General features: G+C 40.0%; 1 protein-coding gene across 1 annotated transcript in view; it reads left to right on the top strand.

The window, feature by feature from the left end:
• Positions 1–20,906, top strand: part of pkd1b (polycystic kidney disease 1b) — a 38,951-nt gene that overhangs the window by 16,813 nt on the left and 1,232 nt on the right. Inside the window, exons 17-41 of the mRNA XM_048171253.1 lie at positions 1,441–1,575; positions 1,830–1,974; positions 2,068–2,673; positions 4,394–4,544; positions 4,649–4,901; positions 7,193–7,388; positions 7,476–7,643; positions 7,719–7,862; positions 7,925–8,135; positions 8,382–8,505; positions 9,078–9,230; positions 9,695–9,759; positions 9,854–10,005; positions 10,345–10,459; positions 10,539–10,705; positions 11,658–11,860; positions 11,994–12,191; positions 12,322–12,476; positions 16,464–16,576; positions 16,676–16,814; positions 16,947–17,069; positions 17,239–17,410; positions 17,510–17,797; positions 19,665–19,799; positions 19,886–20,200. Of these exons, the coding sequence (XP_048027210.1) occupies positions 1,441–1,575; positions 1,830–1,974; positions 2,068–2,673; positions 4,394–4,544; positions 4,649–4,901; positions 7,193–7,388; positions 7,476–7,643; positions 7,719–7,862; positions 7,925–8,135; positions 8,382–8,505; positions 9,078–9,230; positions 9,695–9,759; positions 9,854–10,005; positions 10,345–10,459; positions 10,539–10,705; positions 11,658–11,860; positions 11,994–12,191; positions 12,322–12,476; positions 16,464–16,576; positions 16,676–16,814; positions 16,947–17,069; positions 17,239–17,410; positions 17,510–17,797; positions 19,665–19,799; positions 19,886–20,200 (4,626 nt within the window). The remainder of the gene's footprint in view (positions 1–1,440; positions 1,576–1,829; positions 1,975–2,067; positions 2,674–4,393; positions 4,545–4,648; positions 4,902–7,192; positions 7,389–7,475; positions 7,644–7,718; positions 7,863–7,924; positions 8,136–8,381; positions 8,506–9,077; positions 9,231–9,694; positions 9,760–9,853; positions 10,006–10,344; positions 10,460–10,538; positions 10,706–11,657; positions 11,861–11,993; positions 12,192–12,321; positions 12,477–16,463; positions 16,577–16,675; positions 16,815–16,946; positions 17,070–17,238; positions 17,411–17,509; positions 17,798–19,664; positions 19,800–19,885; positions 20,201–20,906) is intronic.

Raw genomic sequence — 20,906 nt, forward strand, 5'->3', positions numbered from 1 at the left:
CAACTGTGAGTGACTGTTTATTGATAGCACTTTGGTCCATTTTTATTGTTTTGAAATTGCTTTACAAATAAAAATTGAGTTGAGTAAATATGTAATTTTGGTGATCAAAGATTAGTTTTAAGGGATACAGTTATTGACTACAGGCCAGGAGGACTTTAATAAGGCCACGTTCACACTGTCAATTTTTGGGATTGAGTCCTGAAAATTTACGGGTGTGAGTTCGGTTATAAAATGCGGTTGTCACACCCATAAATAACCGTACTGTGTGTGAACGTAACCGTATTAAGAACTCAAATACAGGACTGACAACTGTATTCTGCTGCTGTGTGAACGTGGCCTAATTGTATGTACCAAGATGGAAAATCACTTTATTTCCCAGAATCCCATTATCTTTTGAATTTCTCTTAAATGTAATTCAATAAATTCCACCTCCTACAATTCTAGTTTAGCTTCCTCTTGGGTGTAGCTAATTTAGTTCAAATTCCAACTCATAAACTGAAAGGGGGGCAATTCTTAAAGGGATAGTTCACCCAAAAATTAAATATTCTGTCATCATTTTCTCACCCTCATGTTGGTCCAAAACTGAATGACTTTCTTTCTTCTGTGAAACACGATAGAAGACATTTTGATTTTTTTGGTCTATGCCAGGGTTTCTCAACTCTGACACTCAAGGTACACTTTCCTGCAGAGTAGAGGTGTTGCGGCATGTTGTAATTACTGCAATTACGTGATTTCATCTTGTAAAAAGCGTTCAAATCCTCGAAGAGCTCGTAATTGCAGCTTGTAAGATGGGAATTGTTTGAGAGTTCCTACTTGTGCCATGTGACCGCTGTACCACCTGACCACTGCAGATTCATTTAGGTGTTGATAGTGGTGCCATAGAAATGCATAATTCCCAGTCCGATGACGTGAACAGCTCCGAATAGAATGTCACATGGTGTGAACGTAGCCTATAGCTCCAATCCTAACCAAACACACCTGAACAAGCTAATCAAAGTCTTCAGGATTGCTAGAAGGTTATAGGCAGGGGTTTGATCAAGCGTGGAACTAAACTTTGCAGGAAAGTGGACCTCGAGAGCCAAATGACAACTCATGGTCTAAACAGTGGATGTCAGTGGGCTCCAATGGTGTTTGGTTAGCAGCATTCCTCAAACTATCTTCTTTTGTGTTCCGCAGAAGAAAGTCATACAGGTTGGAAGGTGGGTAAATGAGGGCTGAATTTTCATTGTGGGTGAACTATGCCTTTAAATTCTGAATTTTGCTCAACCTAAGTTTCTGTCATCAGTAACTGATAATATTTGCTTTTTGTGTTGTTGCATCCACACCACTAGATGTCAGTCCAACACAACTGCCATAAAAATTACTGAGTGCAACTTTAGTTTCTGTATTGCTGTGTTATTAGAAATTAGTTTTTAAATCAAAATCAACCCACTTCCACAGCTAGCATCCGTAAGCGCTCATGAGTTGGAGGACAAGATTCAGATACGTGGCAACGTGATTCAGGCTCTTGCATCTCTGCCGGTCTCCTCATTCCAGGATGTGGCTCTGATCAGCTCAGCTTTGGCCCAATCTACAGTAAGGCTTTCAATTATTAAAGCTTATGGAAAGCATAGCATTAATCAGCATTAATCATAGCTTGACACAAAGCATGTCAGCAACATTTTGTAGGTCCAGCACCGTGTGACACGAGAAGCAAAACCTCATCACTGAATCCAGCTTGCCTGCTGTGCGTAATGAGGAGTTATGGGAATACGGAAACTATCCATGCTGCCTAAGAACAAAGTATTGTCACATGTGATAATGTAGAAAATGTACTTTCCTGTCTGCAGGTGGTTCCCTCTGAATGGCAGTGCAACGGCTGCTATGCAAAGGTTCTGAAGGTCACAGAAAAGATGATCAAAGTGATAAGAGAACAAACAGGACAGGGTGACATCAACCCCACAGACACGGGCAGAAACATTCTGGCTGTTTTAAGTAAAGCAGAATTCATATTCAGCATGATAATAGAGGTTCACTCTGAACTTGTAAATGAACTGTGGCTTAACCATCTTTACATTTTCACTGCAGGCAGCACACTAACTGCTGATCAGAGGCAGAGGAGCAATTCAGGCCTCAAGCATGTGGATACATCAGAGACAGCTGTATCAGCACTAAGCCAGATTTTAGAGCTCACACGCTCATTAATGTTGTCGCGGATGAGCGGGGAAGAAACTCTTTCCCTCGCCGTTCCAAAGATCAGTGTGGTGGGTGTACGGGGTGACCCTAGTAAAGACCTTCTATGCACAGATCCTCTCCTTCATTGCCAGTTTCACATCCCATCAGCACTGAGCTCTCAACTAAAGGAGGAAAAACAAGAGGTCCTGCAAATCCTTCTGCAAATAGAGGGTGAAGAAAACCCATTCATTCCAGCTGCAGAACCTCCTATAACGACTACTCTTGCAGCCATGGAGTTTGCTACACCACAGGGGCAGCCCATTTCGATTGCCAACCTGACACTAGACACAGCGATACAAATTACTTTACACAAAAAAGTACAAGAGACAGAAGATGAGAGGTTACTATGGAAAAATTTTACTCTGCTGCCCAAGGGAAGTGTAAATTTCACAGTCAAAGCAATGGACACAGAGCCTCAGACTGGCCTCTATGTTGCCCTAAACTTCAGTCTCATCCCAGGTAGTGTACACCAGCCAATGCATCTTATTACACTTCAATATATAATATAATATAATATAATATAATATAATAACTTGAATGCAATTTTCATTTATATTATATTATTTTAAAGGTGCCCTAGATTATGTTTTTAAAAGATGTAATGTAAGTCTAAGGTGTCCCCTGAATGTGTCTGTGAAGTTTCAGCTCAAAATACCCCATAGATTTTTTTTTATTAATTTTTTTAACTGCCTATTTTGGGACATCATTATAAACGCGCCGATTTTATGCTGCGGCCCCTTTAAATCCCGTGCTCTCCGCCCACAGAGCTCGCGCTTGCCTTGAACAGTGCCTTAACAAAGTTTACACAGCTAATATAACCCTCAAAATGGATCTTTACAAAGTGTTCGTCATGCATGCGGCATGCATGCGTCGGATTATGTGAGTATTGTATACTGTCATATTGTTTACTTCTGATTTTGAATGAGTTTGATAATGCTCCGTGGCTAACGGCTAATGCTACACTGTTGGAGAGATTTATAAAGAATGAAGTTGTGTTTATGCATTATACAGACTGCAAGTGTTTAAAAATGAAAATAGCGACGGCTCTCTTATCTCCGTGAATACAGTAATAACCGATGGTAACTTTAACCACATTTAACAGTACATTAGCAACATGCTAACGAAACATTTAGAAAGACAGTTTACAAATATCACTAAAAATATCATGTTATCATGGATCATGTCAGTTATTATTGCTCCATCTGCCATTTTTCGCTATTGTTCTTGCTTGCCTACCTAGTCTGATGATTTGGTTGTGCACATCCAGACGTTAACTGGCTACCCTTGTGTAATCCCTTTCATAATGTTGGGAACATGGGCTGGCATATGCAAATATTGGGGGCGTACACCCCGACTGTTACGTAACAGTCGGTGTTATGTTGAGATTCACCTGTTCTTCGGAGGTCTTTTAAACAAATGAGATTTATATAAGGAGGAAACAATGGAGTTTGAGACTCACTGCATGTCATTTCCATGTACTGAACTCTTGTTATTTAACTATGCCAAGATAAATTCAATTTTTCATTCAAGGGCACCTTTAAGTTTAGAGTAAGAACTTTTTTCTTGAAAATTATGATTTTATTCAACAAGAATGCATAAAATAATCAAAAGTTTGAGACTTGAGTATAAAAAGAAATTAATACTCAACACTTAATACTTTTTTATTCAGCAAGGATCCATTAAATTGGTCAAAACAAACTGTAAATACATTTATAATGTTACAAAAGATGATTATTTCTAATAAATGCTATTTTTTTCTTCTTCTTTCTATTCATCAAAGGATCCTGAAAACTCATGGTTTACACAAAAGTATTAAGCAGCACAACTGGTTTCAACATTAATAATAATAAGAGATATTTTTGAGCACCAAAACAGCATATTAAAATTATTTCTGAAGAATTGTGTAAAATTTTAAATAATAAATTGTAAGAATATTTCACAATATTACTGCTTTTACTATAATTTTGACCATCAGCCTTGGTAAGCAGATGGCATTGTATATTATATTGTTTTTTATTTAATTTATTTTATGAAATTAATGTAATAGTCAGCGTATCTCAGTGTTAGCAATAAAAATAACCTTTAAGTACATGCAAAAAAGGTATATAATATGTTTGCAATATAGAAATGTTTTAGCAGTATAGAATATAGAAAGCCTGTGCTTTGTATTGTCAAGCAGGAGCTGGTGAGAAAGCCTCTGGAATTGTATGGATCTATCTAGATGACCAACCAGTTCATTCACTGTCTGAACAAACATATTCCCAAGAGCTCACCCTCTCTCTCTCAGCTGAGACTCCGTCACTGGAACATACTATCTTCCTTACACCACTGTAAGTACTTCCTGTTCCTTCCTTCATTTTTTTTTCATTAAAAATAGTGAATAGGAATATTGTGTTAGTGTGAACGAAAGTAATTGTGCCTGTAAATTTTACAGCTTGAATGGCTCTGCCAAAGACCTGTTTGTGAAGCTGAACAGTAGCGTCAGCGGTGTGGACGTGTCTGTCTCAGTGTGTGTGTTCAGCATGCTGTGCCGGTTCTTCAGTGTAGATGAGAGGCGCTGGAGCAGTGACGGTTTGAGTCCTCTGAATGGCAGCAGCCCCCACACTGCCCACTGCCTCACCCATCACCTCACTATGTTTGGAGCCAGCCTCTTCATCCATCCCGAAGCACTTCTACTGCTGCCACCTGTATGCCATTTCTACTTAAAGATATAACATAATTTCGCAATCAAAGGGTTAGTTCACCCAAAAATGAAAATTACCCCATGATTTATTCACCCTCAAGCCATCCTAGGTGTATATGACTTTCTTATTTCAGTTGAATCAAAGACTATAGAATAACACAAGACATGTCACTCGTATTGTTTTGAATGGGAGAAAGTGTAACGCGCAATATGGCGGAATAAGTCCCACCTTCTAAATAAGAGCCAATCGCCGACTGGTAAAGTCATCGCGTCACTTCAGCGGCCGTTAGAATCACCCGTTTCTATAGAAACAGTCAGACTCGTGCCTCAGAAGAGACGCGCATTTAGGTCTGCGCATGCGCATTAGCTTGATCCAGCGAGAAAAATACAGTTTTTTTTGGTCATGATTTGAGCATTTAGAAACTAAATTTATGAGCCGGTTGTTGTTAGATTTCATTGGTGATTTCAAATATGAAATTTAATCGTAAGGTTGGCGAAAATTTGATGTTTCCCCATTCAAAGAGATTGCATGATGCCCCTGGATGCCCGAGAGGCGTTTCAAAGATGGCCGCCGAGTGAATTGACTTGTCTTAAAGGGACTTTGGTTGAATACAATCAGAGATATATTAAATAATGTCCTGGTTCTTCCAAGCTTTATAATGGCAGTAAATAGAGGATGAGATTTTGAAGCCCAAATAAGTGCAATAGTCCATCATAAAAGATATCCACACGGGGTTAATAACGGCCTTCTGAAGCAAAACGATGCCTTTGTGTAAGAAAAATATCAATTTTTAAAACTTTAAATAACTAGCTTCCAGATGGCCATACGCATTGATTTACAGCGAAAGAGTGAACTATGACACGACGCATGATGGAATGATGAACACGGAAGCGCAGAGGATAGAGCAAAACAAAACACTGGTCACGAATTAGAAGTATAAAATGAGAATTTTTAAAGAGAAATGTCGGAAGAATTCGATATAAGAGAAGAGGAGCTTGCGTTTGTTGCCCAATTTGAACAGAGAGAGGCGTCAAAGCTTACGCTACTCCTACATAATGCAAGGGGTTACTCTTTTGGCGTAAGTCGACATGCGTATGGCCGTCTGCCGGAAGCTACTTATTTTAGTTTTTAAAGTTTTAAATATGGATATTTTTCATACACTATTTAATATAACTCTGATTGTATTCAACTGAAAGAAGAAAGCCATTTACACCTAGGATGGCTTGAGGGTGAGTAAATCATGGGCTATTTTTAATTTTTGAGTTAACTATCCCTTTAAAGGGAACATACACTTCCATTCAAAAGTGTGGTGTCGTCAAGATTTTTTTCCCCACTTTTATTCAGCATGGATGCATTAAATTGATAAAAAGTGACAATGATAATTTACAAATAGTTTCTATTTCAAATAAATGCTGTTCTTTTGAACTTTTCTATTTCATCAAAGGTTTCTGGAAAACAAATATATCATGGTATCCACAGCACAACAGTTTTCAACACTGATAATAACAAAGACTATAGGATAATACAAGACGTGTCACTCGTATTGTTTTGAATGGGATAAAGTGTAATGCGCAATATGGCGGAATAAGTCCCGCCTTCTAAATAAGAGCCAATCGCCGACTGGTAAAATCATCGCGTCACTGCAGCAGCCGTTAGAAGCACCAGTTTCTATAGAAACAGTCAGACGAGCGCCTCTGAAACATGGCAGAAGAGACGCGCATGCGCATTAGCTTGATCCAGCCTAAAAAATACAGTTTTTTTGTCATGATTCGAGCATTTGGATAAAACATTTATAAGACAGCTGTTGTCAGATTTCATTGGTGATTTCAAATATGAAATGTAATCGTAAGGTTGGCGAACAGTTTTGGAGAATTTGATATTTCCCCATTCAAAGAGATAGGGCATGATGCCCAGGATGCCCGAGAGGCGTTTCAAAGATGGCCGCCGAGTGAAATGACTTGTCTTAAAGGGACTTTGATAATAATAAGAAATGTTTCAAATCAGCATATTGGAATGATTTCTGAAGGATCATGTGACACAAATGATACTGAAAATTCAGCGTTGCCATCATAGGAATACATTTCATTGTAAAATATATTAAATTAGAAAATGATATTTTAAAATGAAATAATATTTCATAATATTACTGTTTTTACGGTATTTTTCATCAAATAAATGCAGCCATGGTGAGCATAACAGACTTCTTTTAAAAATCTTATTGACCCCAAACTTTTGAACGGTAATTTATGTAAAAACTGTAACACATCAGCGATGAACATTGTTTGTGTCACCAGTCAGAGGAGCCGGTGAGAAACGTGGTGGTGGGAATAGTTTGTGGAATCTTGCTGTTAATTCATCTGCTGGTTGGTCTTCTCGCTCACAAACTGGATCACCTGGAAAGTCTGCGTCTGTGTTGGGTTCCTCTGTGTGGTCAGAAAGGTCGCTACCAGTACCGGGTTCTTGTCAAAACAGGCTGGAAAAGAGGGTCTGGTCAGTGGAATCTTTAATTTACTTATCAACCTCATAAAAGTCATCAAACAAGAACTTACCAAGTTATGAAACATCTGAATCCATCAGGTACCACTGCACATGTTGGCATTAGCCTGTATGGTCTGAATAAAAGTGGCTCACGTCACCTTCAAAGAGAAGGAGCTTTCCAGAGGAACAGCCTGGATGACTTCCAAGTTGAAACGGATGCCAATCTTGGAGAGATCTGGAAGATACGCATCTGGCATGACAACACGGGTCAGTGGTTGTGAATAGCTTCTTTCTTTCTTCTTAAAATAACAAATACTCACAAACAACTGCTGTGTTTTGCAGGTCTAGACCCATCCTGGTACTTAAAACATGTGATAGTCTGGGACATACAGACAGATAACATGTTCTTCTTCCTGGTAGAAGACTGGCTATCTGTGGAGAATGAGAGGAACTCTGGAAGGGTGGAGAAAGTTGTTTTAGCATCTTGTAAGTATACACATGCAGCACAATATTTCATATTTGCATTTCATAACCTTTGATCTTTTTAGGTCCTCAGGAACTGCAGCAGTTTAAAAGGATCCTACATTCCCAGTTACTTTTTGGCCTTCAAGAGCACCATCTGTGGATTTCGTTATGGGAACGGCCGGCCCACAGCCGCTTTAGCCGAGCCCAGAGGGTAACCTGCTGCGCCGTCTTATTACATCTCTATCTGGCAGCTGGGGCAGTGTGGTATGGAGCAGTGGGCAGAAAGGGCAGCAGGTAATAGACATGACCTTCAAAGGGCATGGATAACAGATTGAGCTTGTATAGCTTACACTGTAGATGCAGGTAATTACATCTTGTAAAACAAAGCAATTTCTGTTTTTCTCTAAGCTACAGTCTTTGTTATTGATTAATGCCAAAGGAGAATAATATTCATCACTAAACTCAGACAAATGAATACATTTCATCTCATTCCTCTTAAAACAAATGGGTTATACACATTTGTTACTGTTATGACTGCAGCGGTCCAGTCTCTACCCAGATGGTGATGAATGGGGAGACCATTTTGGTTGGAATGACAGTTGCCGCTTTGATCTTCCCCCTTCAAACCATTCTCAGATTTCTGTTCCAAAAAACCCAGAGCAAGGTATATATATATGTCAATCTTCATAATCCCTTGTGAAATTGTACTGTATATATATCATATTTTGACTTCTAATCTACACTACCATGTTTTTTGAAACAAGTGCTCACCAAGGCTACATTTATTTGATCAAAAATACAGTAAAAAACTATATTTTATATAGTTATTTATAGTTATATATTTTAAATAGTTATTTATTCCTGTGATGGCAAAGCTGAATTTTCAGCATCATTACTCCGGTCTTCAGTGTCATGTGATCCTTCAGAAATCATTCTAATATGCTGATTTGGTGCTCAAGAAACATTTCTTATTATTATCACATTTGAAAACAGAGGTGCTGCTGGAAACCATGGTACATTATGCATTACTTTGATGAATATAAAGTTTGAAAGAATAGAAATCTTTTGTAACTTTATAACAGTCTTTACTATCAGTTTTGATCAATTCAATGCATCCTTGCTGAATAAAAGTATTAATTTCTTTAATTCTTTAATAAAAGTCTTGCTGACCTCAAACTTTTGAACAATAGTGTACATTCATGAAAATTCTCAGTCATATTGTGGATTGTGTTGTAGGTGACACTGGAGGTATCGCTGCCTCCCTCTCCTGTGTCTCATTGCGTGGAGATGGATGTTTTCCTCAGTCACCCAGATCTCTCCTGCTCATCGTTTCTGTCATTGCCAACAGTCCCTGACTCTTCCATATATGATGGATTGTCTCCTTTCACTGTGAGAGAATTTAATTCCCCAACATTAACTAATAAATATCATAGAGTCTTCAAGCATAATTTCCTTAAAGGGATAGTTCACCCAAAAATGAAAATTCTGTCATCATTTACTCACGCTCAGGTCGTTTCAATCCTGTATGAATTTCGTTCTTCTGCTGAACACAAAAGATACATTAAAGAACAGAAAAAACAGGCCCAGGGCCCCATTGACTTCAATAGTATGGGTGTGTGTGTGGGGAGGGGATACTATGAAAGTCAGTGGGGCCCATCAGCTGTTTGGTTTCCGACATTGTTCAAAATATCTTCTTTTGTGTTCAGCAGAAGAAAGAAATTCATACACGTTTGGAACAACTTGAGGATGAGTAACTGATGACAGAATTTTCATTTTTGGATGAACTATCCCTTTAATGAATTAATTTGCAGCATATTCTCTCCATATCTCCTTGTTTTTTTTTTCCCTTTAAGAACTCACTGCAGAGCAAAAAACTAGATTCAGAGTTTTGGAATAGTCCCGATCCTAGGAATGACCGGTACCAAGTCTATTCTTCATGAATTGTACATACAGTATTACATGCCCTTAAAAAGTTAACATAAACATGCAGTGTTATTTTAAACATTTCACAGAGTGGATCAGTGGCCATCATGTGACAGTATCTTTGGCCTGCCTGAGCTGACAGGAACTACTCACCTTTTGAAAAGAAAAAAAGCCCTTCTACAACTACATTTGTCTACTCCAAACTCTGACCACAATATCATAGAACCAACCAAGTCTTCAGGTTTGAAGAAACAACATCACTCCCTTGAAAATGTCAAAAAAAAAAAAAAAAAAATCTTTCATCATTTATTCAAACCTCATGTTGTTCTAAACCCGTATGACTTTCTTTCTTCTGTGGAACACAAAAGAAGCTCTTTTTCATATGAAGACTGGGTCTATCAAACTTCAAAAGGCAAAAAACAAAGCACCATAAAAGTCATATACATGCAACTTTACACACGTCTTGAAGAAAGAAAGAAAGAAAGAAAGAAAGATTTGAAGCAACATGAGAATGAGTAAATGAACACAGAATTGTTTAATTCTAAGGTGAATTATTCCTTATCATTTGCTCTTATTTTAGAGGAAGATCTTATGACTATATCTGCAGACCTGGATCCCACAAACACGCTTTCCTCGGGGCCAGAAGCATCTGACAGTGGCCATTTTACGCCCAACGAGACCACCCTGTCTGACATGTGAGTTCTGCACTGAACGTTTCACACATTTACCAGGATACATTGTCACATACTTTATTTCTGTCTTTTTGTCTTTCAGCCAGGACAGCTTGTGTAGTGAGTGGTCTGATCTGAGTGTGGATACGCCTACATATGAACCTGGCTTTCACAAGTCCTCCTCCTCACTCTCAGTGCTTAGTGAGGCCAGCACATTTCTCCCTAGCCTCCCACCTGACTCTATAAGCACCATCTCCAACACACGCATTGGTGAGCCCACACCAAACGCAGAGCAAGATAAGATATTGAAAGTAAATAATGAGAACCATGACCATGTGTCCATTTTCTGATCCCATTTCCTACCCTTTCTCACTTTATTCCCATAATTTAATGTCCGCAATACTTTAAAGTCAATACTGTATTTCATTAATTCATTTTCATAATTTTATTTAATAATATTTTATTTGAAGATATATAGATATACTTCCATTCAAATACATTTTACCATGTAATTTATTCCTTTGATGCAAAGCTGAATTTTCAGCATCATACTCCAGTCTTCAGTGTCACATGATCCTACAGAAATCTGCTAGTAATTTCACAAACAATTACAAAAATGGCAAGTAACACATCGAATTAAACATTACATTTTGAAGTAGAAAAACTGAAATGGCATTTTCTCAGTAAAACATACTCCAGTAATCTTTGTTTTATTTATTTTTTGAAAAATATTTTCTTCCATGATTCTTTGATTAATTGAAAGAATAGAACAGCATTTATTAATTTTTTTTTTTTTTTTGTAACATTATACATGTCTTTACTGTCACTTTTGATCAGTTTGATGCATCATTGCTTAATAAAAGCATACATTTCTAAAACAAAAAACAAAAAATTTACTGACTCTAAACTTTTTAATGGTTGTGTATACATACACCAAATATATCATAAAAAATACACGTATATCATTTGAATGATTTTGTCTGTGTGTCATTGTGATTTTGCCAAGACATTTTCCTGGATCAACATATTTTGTTGATCCTGGAACAATATTCCTATGAATATAATAGGTGAATAACACTGATGTAGAAGCATCCTGGTTGTAAGCCTAAACTTTAAATAAACTGTAAACTTCAAATCTGATTGGTTGATATGAATGTTGATGCAGGAACATGTTGTACTTGGTGAAATCACATTCACTGTGAATCTATGTGCTGTTCTTCAGGTGTTGTTCGTGGTGTACCTGGCTTGCGTCTTCCATCGTGGGTTCTGCGTGTGGTTCACCTGCTGGTGGCTGTTCTGCTGGGAACATGCCTGGCTCTAGCGGGACTGTATGGGAGCATGTTTTCCGGCACTGTGGTTCTCATGTGGCTGGTGTCCGCCCTGTCAGCCTTCCTCACTTCTGCCTTGCTGTTGGAACCATTTGCAGTCAGCTATAAATCTATTTCGCACTGTTCTTTAGATAAAAATAAACTGAAAGATGTGCATTTTTATCAAAATATTGCTTTTTTTTTCAATCAAAACATCCTTACTTTACTCATGACATCAGATTTTTCTGCAGATATGTATTCAGGCACTTTATCTGGCTGCTGTTGTAAGACCAGTAGACCCAGAGGTGGAGGACCGTTTGGCTCAGGAGACAGAAGTCAGAAGGACAGTAGAGCATCTGGAGGATAAGGTTCATCCTCTCTGTGGATACGGCCTGCTGCAGGCTAAAGAGGAAGCACGGAAGCTGAGAACGCTTAGAGCCTTGATGAGGGTGAGCTCAGACCCAGAGATCCACTCAGCACTCATTTAGTCCTCAGAGACCTATAACAGCTGGATTTCTCCTGAATGCATATTAATATTTATTTTAATGGTCTGTTGTTTTGTTTTATGCTGATAATCAGAGCTGCTTAGTCTACATGATCTTCCTGTTGGTGGTTCTGATGGTGAACTATCAGGAACATGTGCAGGAATCTAACAGCAGACTGCTTCAATCAGCTATAAAACACACACTGATCTCAGCTTCACCAGGGCAGCCCAATCTCACTGCATTATCAGGGTGAGTCAGACTATATATTCGCCAGCAATCCTCATGTTCAGCTGAAAATTACTTGTTTTCTTTTTGAAGTCCCAGAAACCCCAGTGATTTGGATAAAAGTAATAATAGTAATTTGAAGTTAACCTCTTTTAATATGTTCCTTAATATTTTCTTTTAACATACTCCTCCGTCCTAATCAAAACTTTAACCCTCTGTTGCATCACAAAATGAAAATGGAGCAATTCAGAAATGTGATTTCCGAGTAGTAAGCTGCCTAATTTGGGGGTGTGATAGACCTGATATTATATATATACAAGTAATTCATGGGACCTGTTACCACAACTTAAATAAATGCATAGTTGCAAGTAAAAATTCTAGTTTGTTTTAATTAAACCTTTTAAGTTGCAAACATTATTTTGTTGAGTTCTGTTGACATAATAATGTTGATAATTACATCAACTTAATATCATCTGTTATTTAAACTAATTTTCTTTTAAAAAATTAAGTTGTAGTAATGTAATAAAATTGTCTTGATAACTTTAGAAATTAGGCAGTCGATTTCTAGTTCCCAGCATGCTTTGCATAGGACTGGATAAGGAGAGTAAATGTTGAAATTAAGTGCTAATTTACTTGTTTTTAATGAAGGGAAAGACCTGTTAGTGTTTAATGCTGTTATGTTTGACATTTAAAAGAGTTTTGTAAGTTTTTGTGGTTACCATTGTGCTGAAGAGTATATACATAAGCTAAGGTAAACACTACTTTGACTCTGTAAGTAATGACAGCACTAATGCCAGTGACAAGTAATATCTTACTTGCTCATTAAATATACATGTTAAATAAGTTATGTTAGCATGTGCTATAATAGCTGTTGATTTAAACTGAAATAGTTAAGATTAATTGGTTCCAGGGCTACAACTGTTACGTGTAGATGGTGCAGAGACGAGGCAGATACGGATTTCCACAATATAATAAGTACTTTAACACAGGGCAGGAACACCAAACTAACACTTAACACGACGAGGAGTGAAGGGAGTGAGTGCAATATATGGGGAGTGTTGACAATAGAGTCCAGGTGCAGGTGATGAGTGCTGATGAGGGGCTGACGAGGGAAGTGAGTGCAAGTGTGGAAACAGGAGGATCTTGGGAAATGAAGTCCAGGGAAACAAGGGTTCTGTGACATTACCCCCCCCCTCCCGGTAGGCGCGTCCTCGCGCCGTAGATGAAACAACCGGGAGGGGGGCGGGCGCCCTGGAGACCTCAAGCTGGTGCAGGGGGAGGAGCAAACTGGAGTGGAGGTCTCCAGGGCAGGTTCAAAAGCCATGGCAGGTCAGGGGCTGAAGGCAGCCATGGCGGGTCAGGTGCAGCGGGCAGCCATGGCGGGTCAGGTGCAGCGGGCAGCCATGGCGGGTCAGGTGCAGCGGGCAGCCATGGCGGGTCAGGTGCAGCGGGCAGCCATGGCGGGTCAGGTGCAGCGGGCAGCCATGGCGGGTCAGGTGCAGCGGGCAGCCATGGCGGGTCAGGTGCAGCGGGCAGCCATGGCGGGTCAGGTGCAGCGGGCAGCCATGGCGGGTCAGGTGCAGCGGGCAGCCATGGCGGGTCAGGAGCCGAAGCCTTCGAGGCGTTGAGCCCAGGCGTCGCTGAAGGACTGGCGGGTGATGGCGGAACCGAAGGCTCCGCCGACCGAAGCGCAGCCGGGGCTCCAGAAGGCCGCAGTGGAAGCAGGAGGACAGCCAACAAAACGAACACTGGGGGGAGTGAGGAGGCCAACTGAATCCGAGGGACGGAGTGACGGAGCGGAGACGGAGGAGTGAAGTCCAGAGGGGAGGGCAGGCTGATGAATGACCAAGGTGTGAGTGGAGGCAGGATGGAGACTGGTGAAGCTGGAGGACTGATGGGCAACGGTGGAGCAGAGGGAGGTTGGAGCCGGGGTGAAGGTAATCGCCCAGAGGTCCGAGGTGGAGATCTGGGCGAGGGGGCTTGAGGTGAAGGTTCAGTGAAGACACAAATGGGAGGCGGGAGAGGGAGGCAGGGAGGGAAAACAGTCTTTACAAAGTTCATAATAAAGGGCTCGGTGGCGGCTGGCGCTGCTTGCTCGGCGGCGGAGACTGGCGCTGCTTGCTCGGCGGCGGAGACTGGCGCTGCTTGCTCGGCGGCGGAGACTGGCGCGGCTTGCTCGGCGGCGGAGACTGGCGCGGCTTGCTCGGCGGCGGAGACTGGCGCGGCTTGCTCGGCGGCGGAGACTGGCGCGGCTTGCTCGGCGGAGACTGGAGCGCTTGGCTCGGCGGAGACTGGAGAGCTTGGCTCGGCGGAGACTGGAGAACTTGGCTCTGTCCAAAAGTCTATAAGCCAGACCACCTCACTTGGTGGCTCGCACAGGGTTGGAGCTGCAGGCTCGGAAAGGGCTGGAGCGGGCTCTGGAGATACTGGAGCGGGCTCTGGAGATACTGGAGCGGGCTCTGGAGATACTGGAGCGGGCTCTGGAGACACTGGAGCGGGCTCTGGAGACACTGGAGTGGGCTCTGGAGACACTGGAGTGGCTTTCTTCCTCCTCCTCCGCTTACTGGGCCCAGTAGAGGAATGTGGGTCCAGCATGGGGCAGGCAGGGAGTTCGCTGGAAGGGTATGCGGAGGAAGCCGGAGGTTGACTGACTGGCCCGGCCAACCGTGTTTCTGGATGGACTGGACGACAACACTTATCCTGAACCCTATCCACGAAGAATTTGGAGCCATTTAAACACAAAATTAAATTGATAGTTTCGCTTAAGGAGAAACAAAAAACAGGTTCATCAAAACGGATAGTGTCGTCATCCAATCCATCCAAAAACAGGGAGATAAAAACTGCTTCAGGCCAGTCAGACAAATAAGCGAGCTCAACGAACTCCTCCACATACCTCTCCAGTGAACGACCTACCTGCAGGAGCCCGATAAGGCGATCGCTGGCTGTCAGGGTGAGAGGCGCTGGAGGAGCAGGAGCCAAGGAGCCGGTGAAAGTCTCCATTTTTTTTTTTTTTTTTTAGTGGAAAATCCGGTTGGTTTAAAGGTCCGTTCTTCTGTTACGTGTAGATGGTGCAGAGACGAGGCAGATACGGATTTCCACAATATAATAAGTACTTTAATTAACACAGGGCAGGAACACCAAACTAACACTTAACACAACAGAGAACGGACGAGGAGTGAAGGGAGTGAGTGCAATATATGGGGAGTGTTGACAATAGAGTCCAGGTGCAGGTGATGAGTGCTGATGAGGGGCTGACGAGGGAAGTGAGTGCAAGTGTGGAAACAGGAGGATCTTGGGAAATGAAGTCCAGGGAAACAAGGGTTCTGTGACAACAACTCAGGTAGTTGGAGCAGCTTCATTTTTTTTTGAGTAATCAACCTAATTTGCAGCATAAATTTTGTTTTTATTCTACTAATTATTAACTCAATGTAGTTTGTTGGTTGAATGTAATTTCACTCAAAATTGTCATAACTCAAACAAATTGAAAATTGTTGCATTATTACCTTTTTTTTCTTCTTTCTAGAGTATAAAATCCACAGATAAAATCATCTAGAGTATATATATATATATATATATATATATATATATATATATATAGCTATGGAAAAAATTAAGAGACCACTCCAAGTTCAGAAATCAATGTTAAGTGGTCTCTTAATTTTTTCCATAGCTGTATATATATATATATATATATATATATATATATATATATAAAATCCACAGAAAGATAAGAATCCAACAGAGGAACAGAAACATCTTTACAAAAGTTAGTAAAGACAGCATAACAAGAGGCACAGGTGAGACTGATTAATCACTATGGTAACAAAAAAGTGAAACTAAAGAAACCAAGGGGAAAGGAACTAAACATAGGAGATAAAAACCATAGCAAGACAACAATATCAAAATAAGAGTCCTTAGACACACAGAAAACTCATGTGTGTGTGTGAATTGCAGTTTCTCATGAATCAGTTCAAATGTAATTTTATTTCAAGATATTTTATTTTTTCATAGATGGATGAATGCAAAACAGTGGATAGATGAGAGATTGATATCACACCTGTATGAAAACCCTTGTCTTTCTCTAACTGGCCCCGCAAGACTGCAGAAAATTAATTTTCAAGACTGTAAGGACTCTACTTACTACTATATTTAGCTTTTTGAGAGTTTGCACAAAAATAGTATAAAAAAGAATAATGAAATAAATAAAATCCTAACTTTTATAGATTGCAGTCAAAACATCAGAGATCAGTTCCAATCTGGTCGACTTCCTTTGATTCTGACTGCTCGTGTTTCATCACATGCCAACCCTAGACAACAGAGCTCCTCAGCACACAGGAACAACACTCCAGCACTCTCATCGAGGTGAGAGATAATAGAACACAAAGAGAAAGACTGTCAGTGTGTAAATAAATTGTTGTGCAGCCTGAACAGCTGTATGGGAGAATATACTGAATGTTTTTATTCGCGCAAATGATCACAATCTCCTCTTTCAAGGCCGACGACTAAGGGTGCATCGTGTGCATTCAGTCAGACAAAGGAAGTAGTGCTTGGGAACAACAGTGAATCCACACGTCGGATCCTGTCAGACCTACAGACAACGAACTGGATGACAACAGGGTATGATGTCACTATGGCATATAGTATCTTCATTCTATACATGTCCAGTCTTGTACTAAGGGATTTTTATTCACACATACTGGAAGTTGTATGCTGTTATTAGTACCAGACACCCCTCATGCTCATTCTCAATGTTTTTTGAGTAACTGTCTTATGTTTTCTGTGACAGGACACAGGCAGTATTGATCGAGTTCACTCAGTATCATAAACAGACGGGCATCTTGGCACCAGTTTCTGTTATCCTGGATCAAACACACACAGGCAGAATCCTTGCTTTCATCTCTATCCAGCCTTTTCACATCTCTCCATTATCTGGTCCAGACTTACACGTGACATTGACGGTACTGGCTCTCCTACAAGACTTAATTACAATAGAAACAAATCTTGCAGCTCGAACAGAATTTGAACAACTTAAAACTGAATTGTGTTCTTCTCACTAGATTCTGCTTTTGCTGTTTGCCCTGTGCTTTGTGAGTGTTGAAGTATGGGCCTTGATCAGGAAGCCAAGTCAATACCTGAGGCATGCCTGGTGCTGGTTTCAGCCATCGTTAGCTCTTCTGACGCTAGCAGCAGCTGTTCTTCGTCTGTATTTCCTCTACACGACTGCAGCCTGTGTTTCCAGACATCGCTCCCGGCCCACATCCTTTGCTGACTTTCACAGTGCTGCCACACTGGCCAGAAAATCCAATCAGCTCTCGGCAATCTTACTAACCCTCTTGGTTCTAAAGGTATTGGTCCTGAAACAAAGGAATAATTTGTCAAAAAAAAATTCTGGAACTAGATTTGCATTTCCTGAAGGAAATACCAATACATTCTACAAAAATGGCAGCAAAAGAATGTGTTAAAATCTATTTACTAAATGCATATTATTGATCTTAAAGGGTTAGTTCACCCAAAAATGAAAATTATGTCATTAATTACTCACCCTCATGTCGTTCCAAATCCATAAGACCTTCATTCATCTTTGGAAGAAAAGATATTCTACCAGAAAGACTCGAGAAGCAAAGAAACGTTTGAATGCAATTTATTCAACAGTATGAATGTAAATATCAAAGATAAATGATAAAGTTCTTTGGCGTAGGCCCCGTCCATAGTACAATCCGGAGGGTAGCAGACATTTGCAGATCCTGCCTTAAGATGAAGGCAGGGGCGGAGCCTGCCCCCGTTGTATGGACAGGGACCGACCTGGTGGTGGTGGGGAGGATGGGGGTGAACGCCGGCGATGGTATCTGCGAACACGATAGTGGGTGAGAACAGAACTTATATACTCAGGTGACATGTAATGATTGGTTAGATAATGAGCAATGACATGCATTAGAGTCTTCCGGGTAGAACTTTCGCTAAACGCTCCCATTTCTTGAATAAAGTCGGTATTTTTGCACAAAAAGTATTCTCGTCACTTCATAAAATTAAGATTTAACCACTGCAGTAACGTAGATTATTTTAACAATGTCTTTAGTAGCTTTTTGGACCTTGAAAGTGGTGGTTAAATTGCTGTCTATGGAGGAGTAAGATACCTCTCAGATTTCATCAAAAATATCTTAATTTGTGTTCTAAAGATGAACAAAGGTCTTATGGTTGTGGAACGACATGAGGGTTAGTAATTAATGACAGAATTTTCATTTTTGGGTGAACTAACCCTTTAAATGCATGTTATTCATTTATCCATGCATGTGTTTCATTTTAAAATGTTTCTGCAAATGACTTCTGCAATTATTTAATTCACTTAAATCCCGCCCCAACCTCAAGCTCATGTTCAGATCTGCCTCCATCCAATCAACAACCAATGCGTAGAACCAATGGTTATTTACACTATTTCGATTGTCCACTTTTGACATTCTACTGTAACAAGTAGTAACTTTGCAACTACATGTCAACTAACTCTCATTAGAGTATTAGTAGACTGTTAGGGTTAGGATTTTTAGAATAAGTTGACGTACTTTCAAAGTTACTTATAGTCAGTAGAACCATCAAAATAAAGTGTTAGCAGATATTTTACTAAGAATATATATTCTTCTAGCAGACAGTCTACTAGTACTCTAACAGGTAGTTGATACAGCTGCAAAGTTTCTTTGCAGAATGTCTAAAGTGGACTATTTAAATAAAGTGTTACCGAAGTCGTCGCCCTACTTTTTCGATTATACATTTTACTTAGATAATTGTCACAATACGGAAGAAAAGATCTGTTGCCACTTCCATTACATCGTGACTTTAAAGTTTTAGGAAAAGTTGCAATTAATTCAAATACATATATTTTAATAAAATAAATATAGAGAAAATGGGAGAGAAAGACATGTATAGTAATACAGTATTCTATATAATGGATAAACAAAAGGGCTAATCACAATTTAGTATGCAAATATTATTATGACATCACTTCATCAGCATCAGTCTATGTCAATGGGAGATTTTCAACCTTATAAGTATAACATTTAGAAAACCAAATATATTTTCAAGTTTAATTCATTGCAGAAATTGGATACTTTAGGTCTTAAAGTGCCTTGCAAGCACAGCAATGAAATTTATTGTACTAAGTCAAGCTCTATAATCAGTTTCACTTTGTCAGTCAAGGTATTGAGAGGTGTGTCTTTACAGATGGTGGGGATCCTGCGGTTTGTTAGGCGATGGTTGGTAATAGGACGAGTTATCCGACAGGTATTCCCACAGATCTGTGGCGTGGTGTTCCTGCTGCTCCTCCTGTTGCTTCTGTTCTCTCACACAGGCATCATGGTAAAATGTTTTTTTTTTTCTTTTGACTTGTATTTTTTCTCTAATGTTTTGCACCTGAAAATGCAGCCCACATCTTTTTCTTTCAGCTCTTCTCAGGTACAGTGGAGGGCTTTAGGACCTTATGGCAGGCCAGTTCCTCTTTGCTCTGTTTGATAAGGGGGCACATGGGGTTACGTCGACTTTGTGAGCATCATCCGGTGGTGGGACCCCTTTACTGCCTGTTTGCCGTAGGTATTGGATTCTGGGTACTGGGGCGCCTATGTGCTGCTGTATTGATTCGAACCTACCGAATGGTACAAGCAGACATTTACAGACCATCAATGGAGCCGCAGGACTATGAGATGGTACAGTTTCTCATTAAACGACTCAAGCTATGGATGGGGCTCAGCAAGACCAAAGAGGTACAAATACCATGTCTGACTATTATAATTTTTTTTTTTTTTTCCAATTTATGATTTGAATCATTCATCAACTTTAAAAAGTAGTAATAAAGTTTTTTACAGGGACGTTCAGATTCATTGACTTAAAATAGAATAGAAAACAGTATACATAGAAAACTGTTATTTTAAAGGGGACCTATTATGCCGCTTTTTACAAAATGTAAAAAAAGTCTCTGGTTTGTGTAAGTGAAGTTTTAGCTCAAAATACCCCACAGATCATATATTACAGCATGTTAAAACTGCCACTTTTTGGGTGTGAGCAAAAATGCACCGTTTTTGAGTGTGTCCCTTTAAATGCAAATGAGGTGTTGCTCCCGGCCCCCTTTCCAGAAGAGGGCGGAGTTTCAAGAACTCATGCTCTGGCATACTGGCAACAACAAAACAGGACAATCTCAAGCACCAAAAATTTCAGAAAGGAAACAAAGATGCTGTGAAGCCAAACACCGTTAATGCTAATAGGGCAGATTGTCACCGGCTGTAGATGGGGCTTCTCCCTACGATGGCATCATCATAGGGGAGAATCTGAATCAGCTAGTTTGAAGAGCTTCTGATTTATGGGAATTAATTTTTACCATTACAGGCTGGTTGTTTGAACACTGAAATGTGTCCGCCGTGTGTGTAAACACTTTATAAAAGTGAATTTTGCATAATAGGTTCCCTTTTAAAT

This window comes from Megalobrama amblycephala, linkage group LG20, assembly GCF_018812025.1.
Source record: "Megalobrama amblycephala isolate DHTTF-2021 linkage group LG20, ASM1881202v1, whole genome shotgun sequence".
In the NCBI taxonomy this organism is placed as follows: Eukaryota; Metazoa; Chordata; class Actinopteri; order Cypriniformes; family Xenocyprididae; genus Megalobrama; species Megalobrama amblycephala.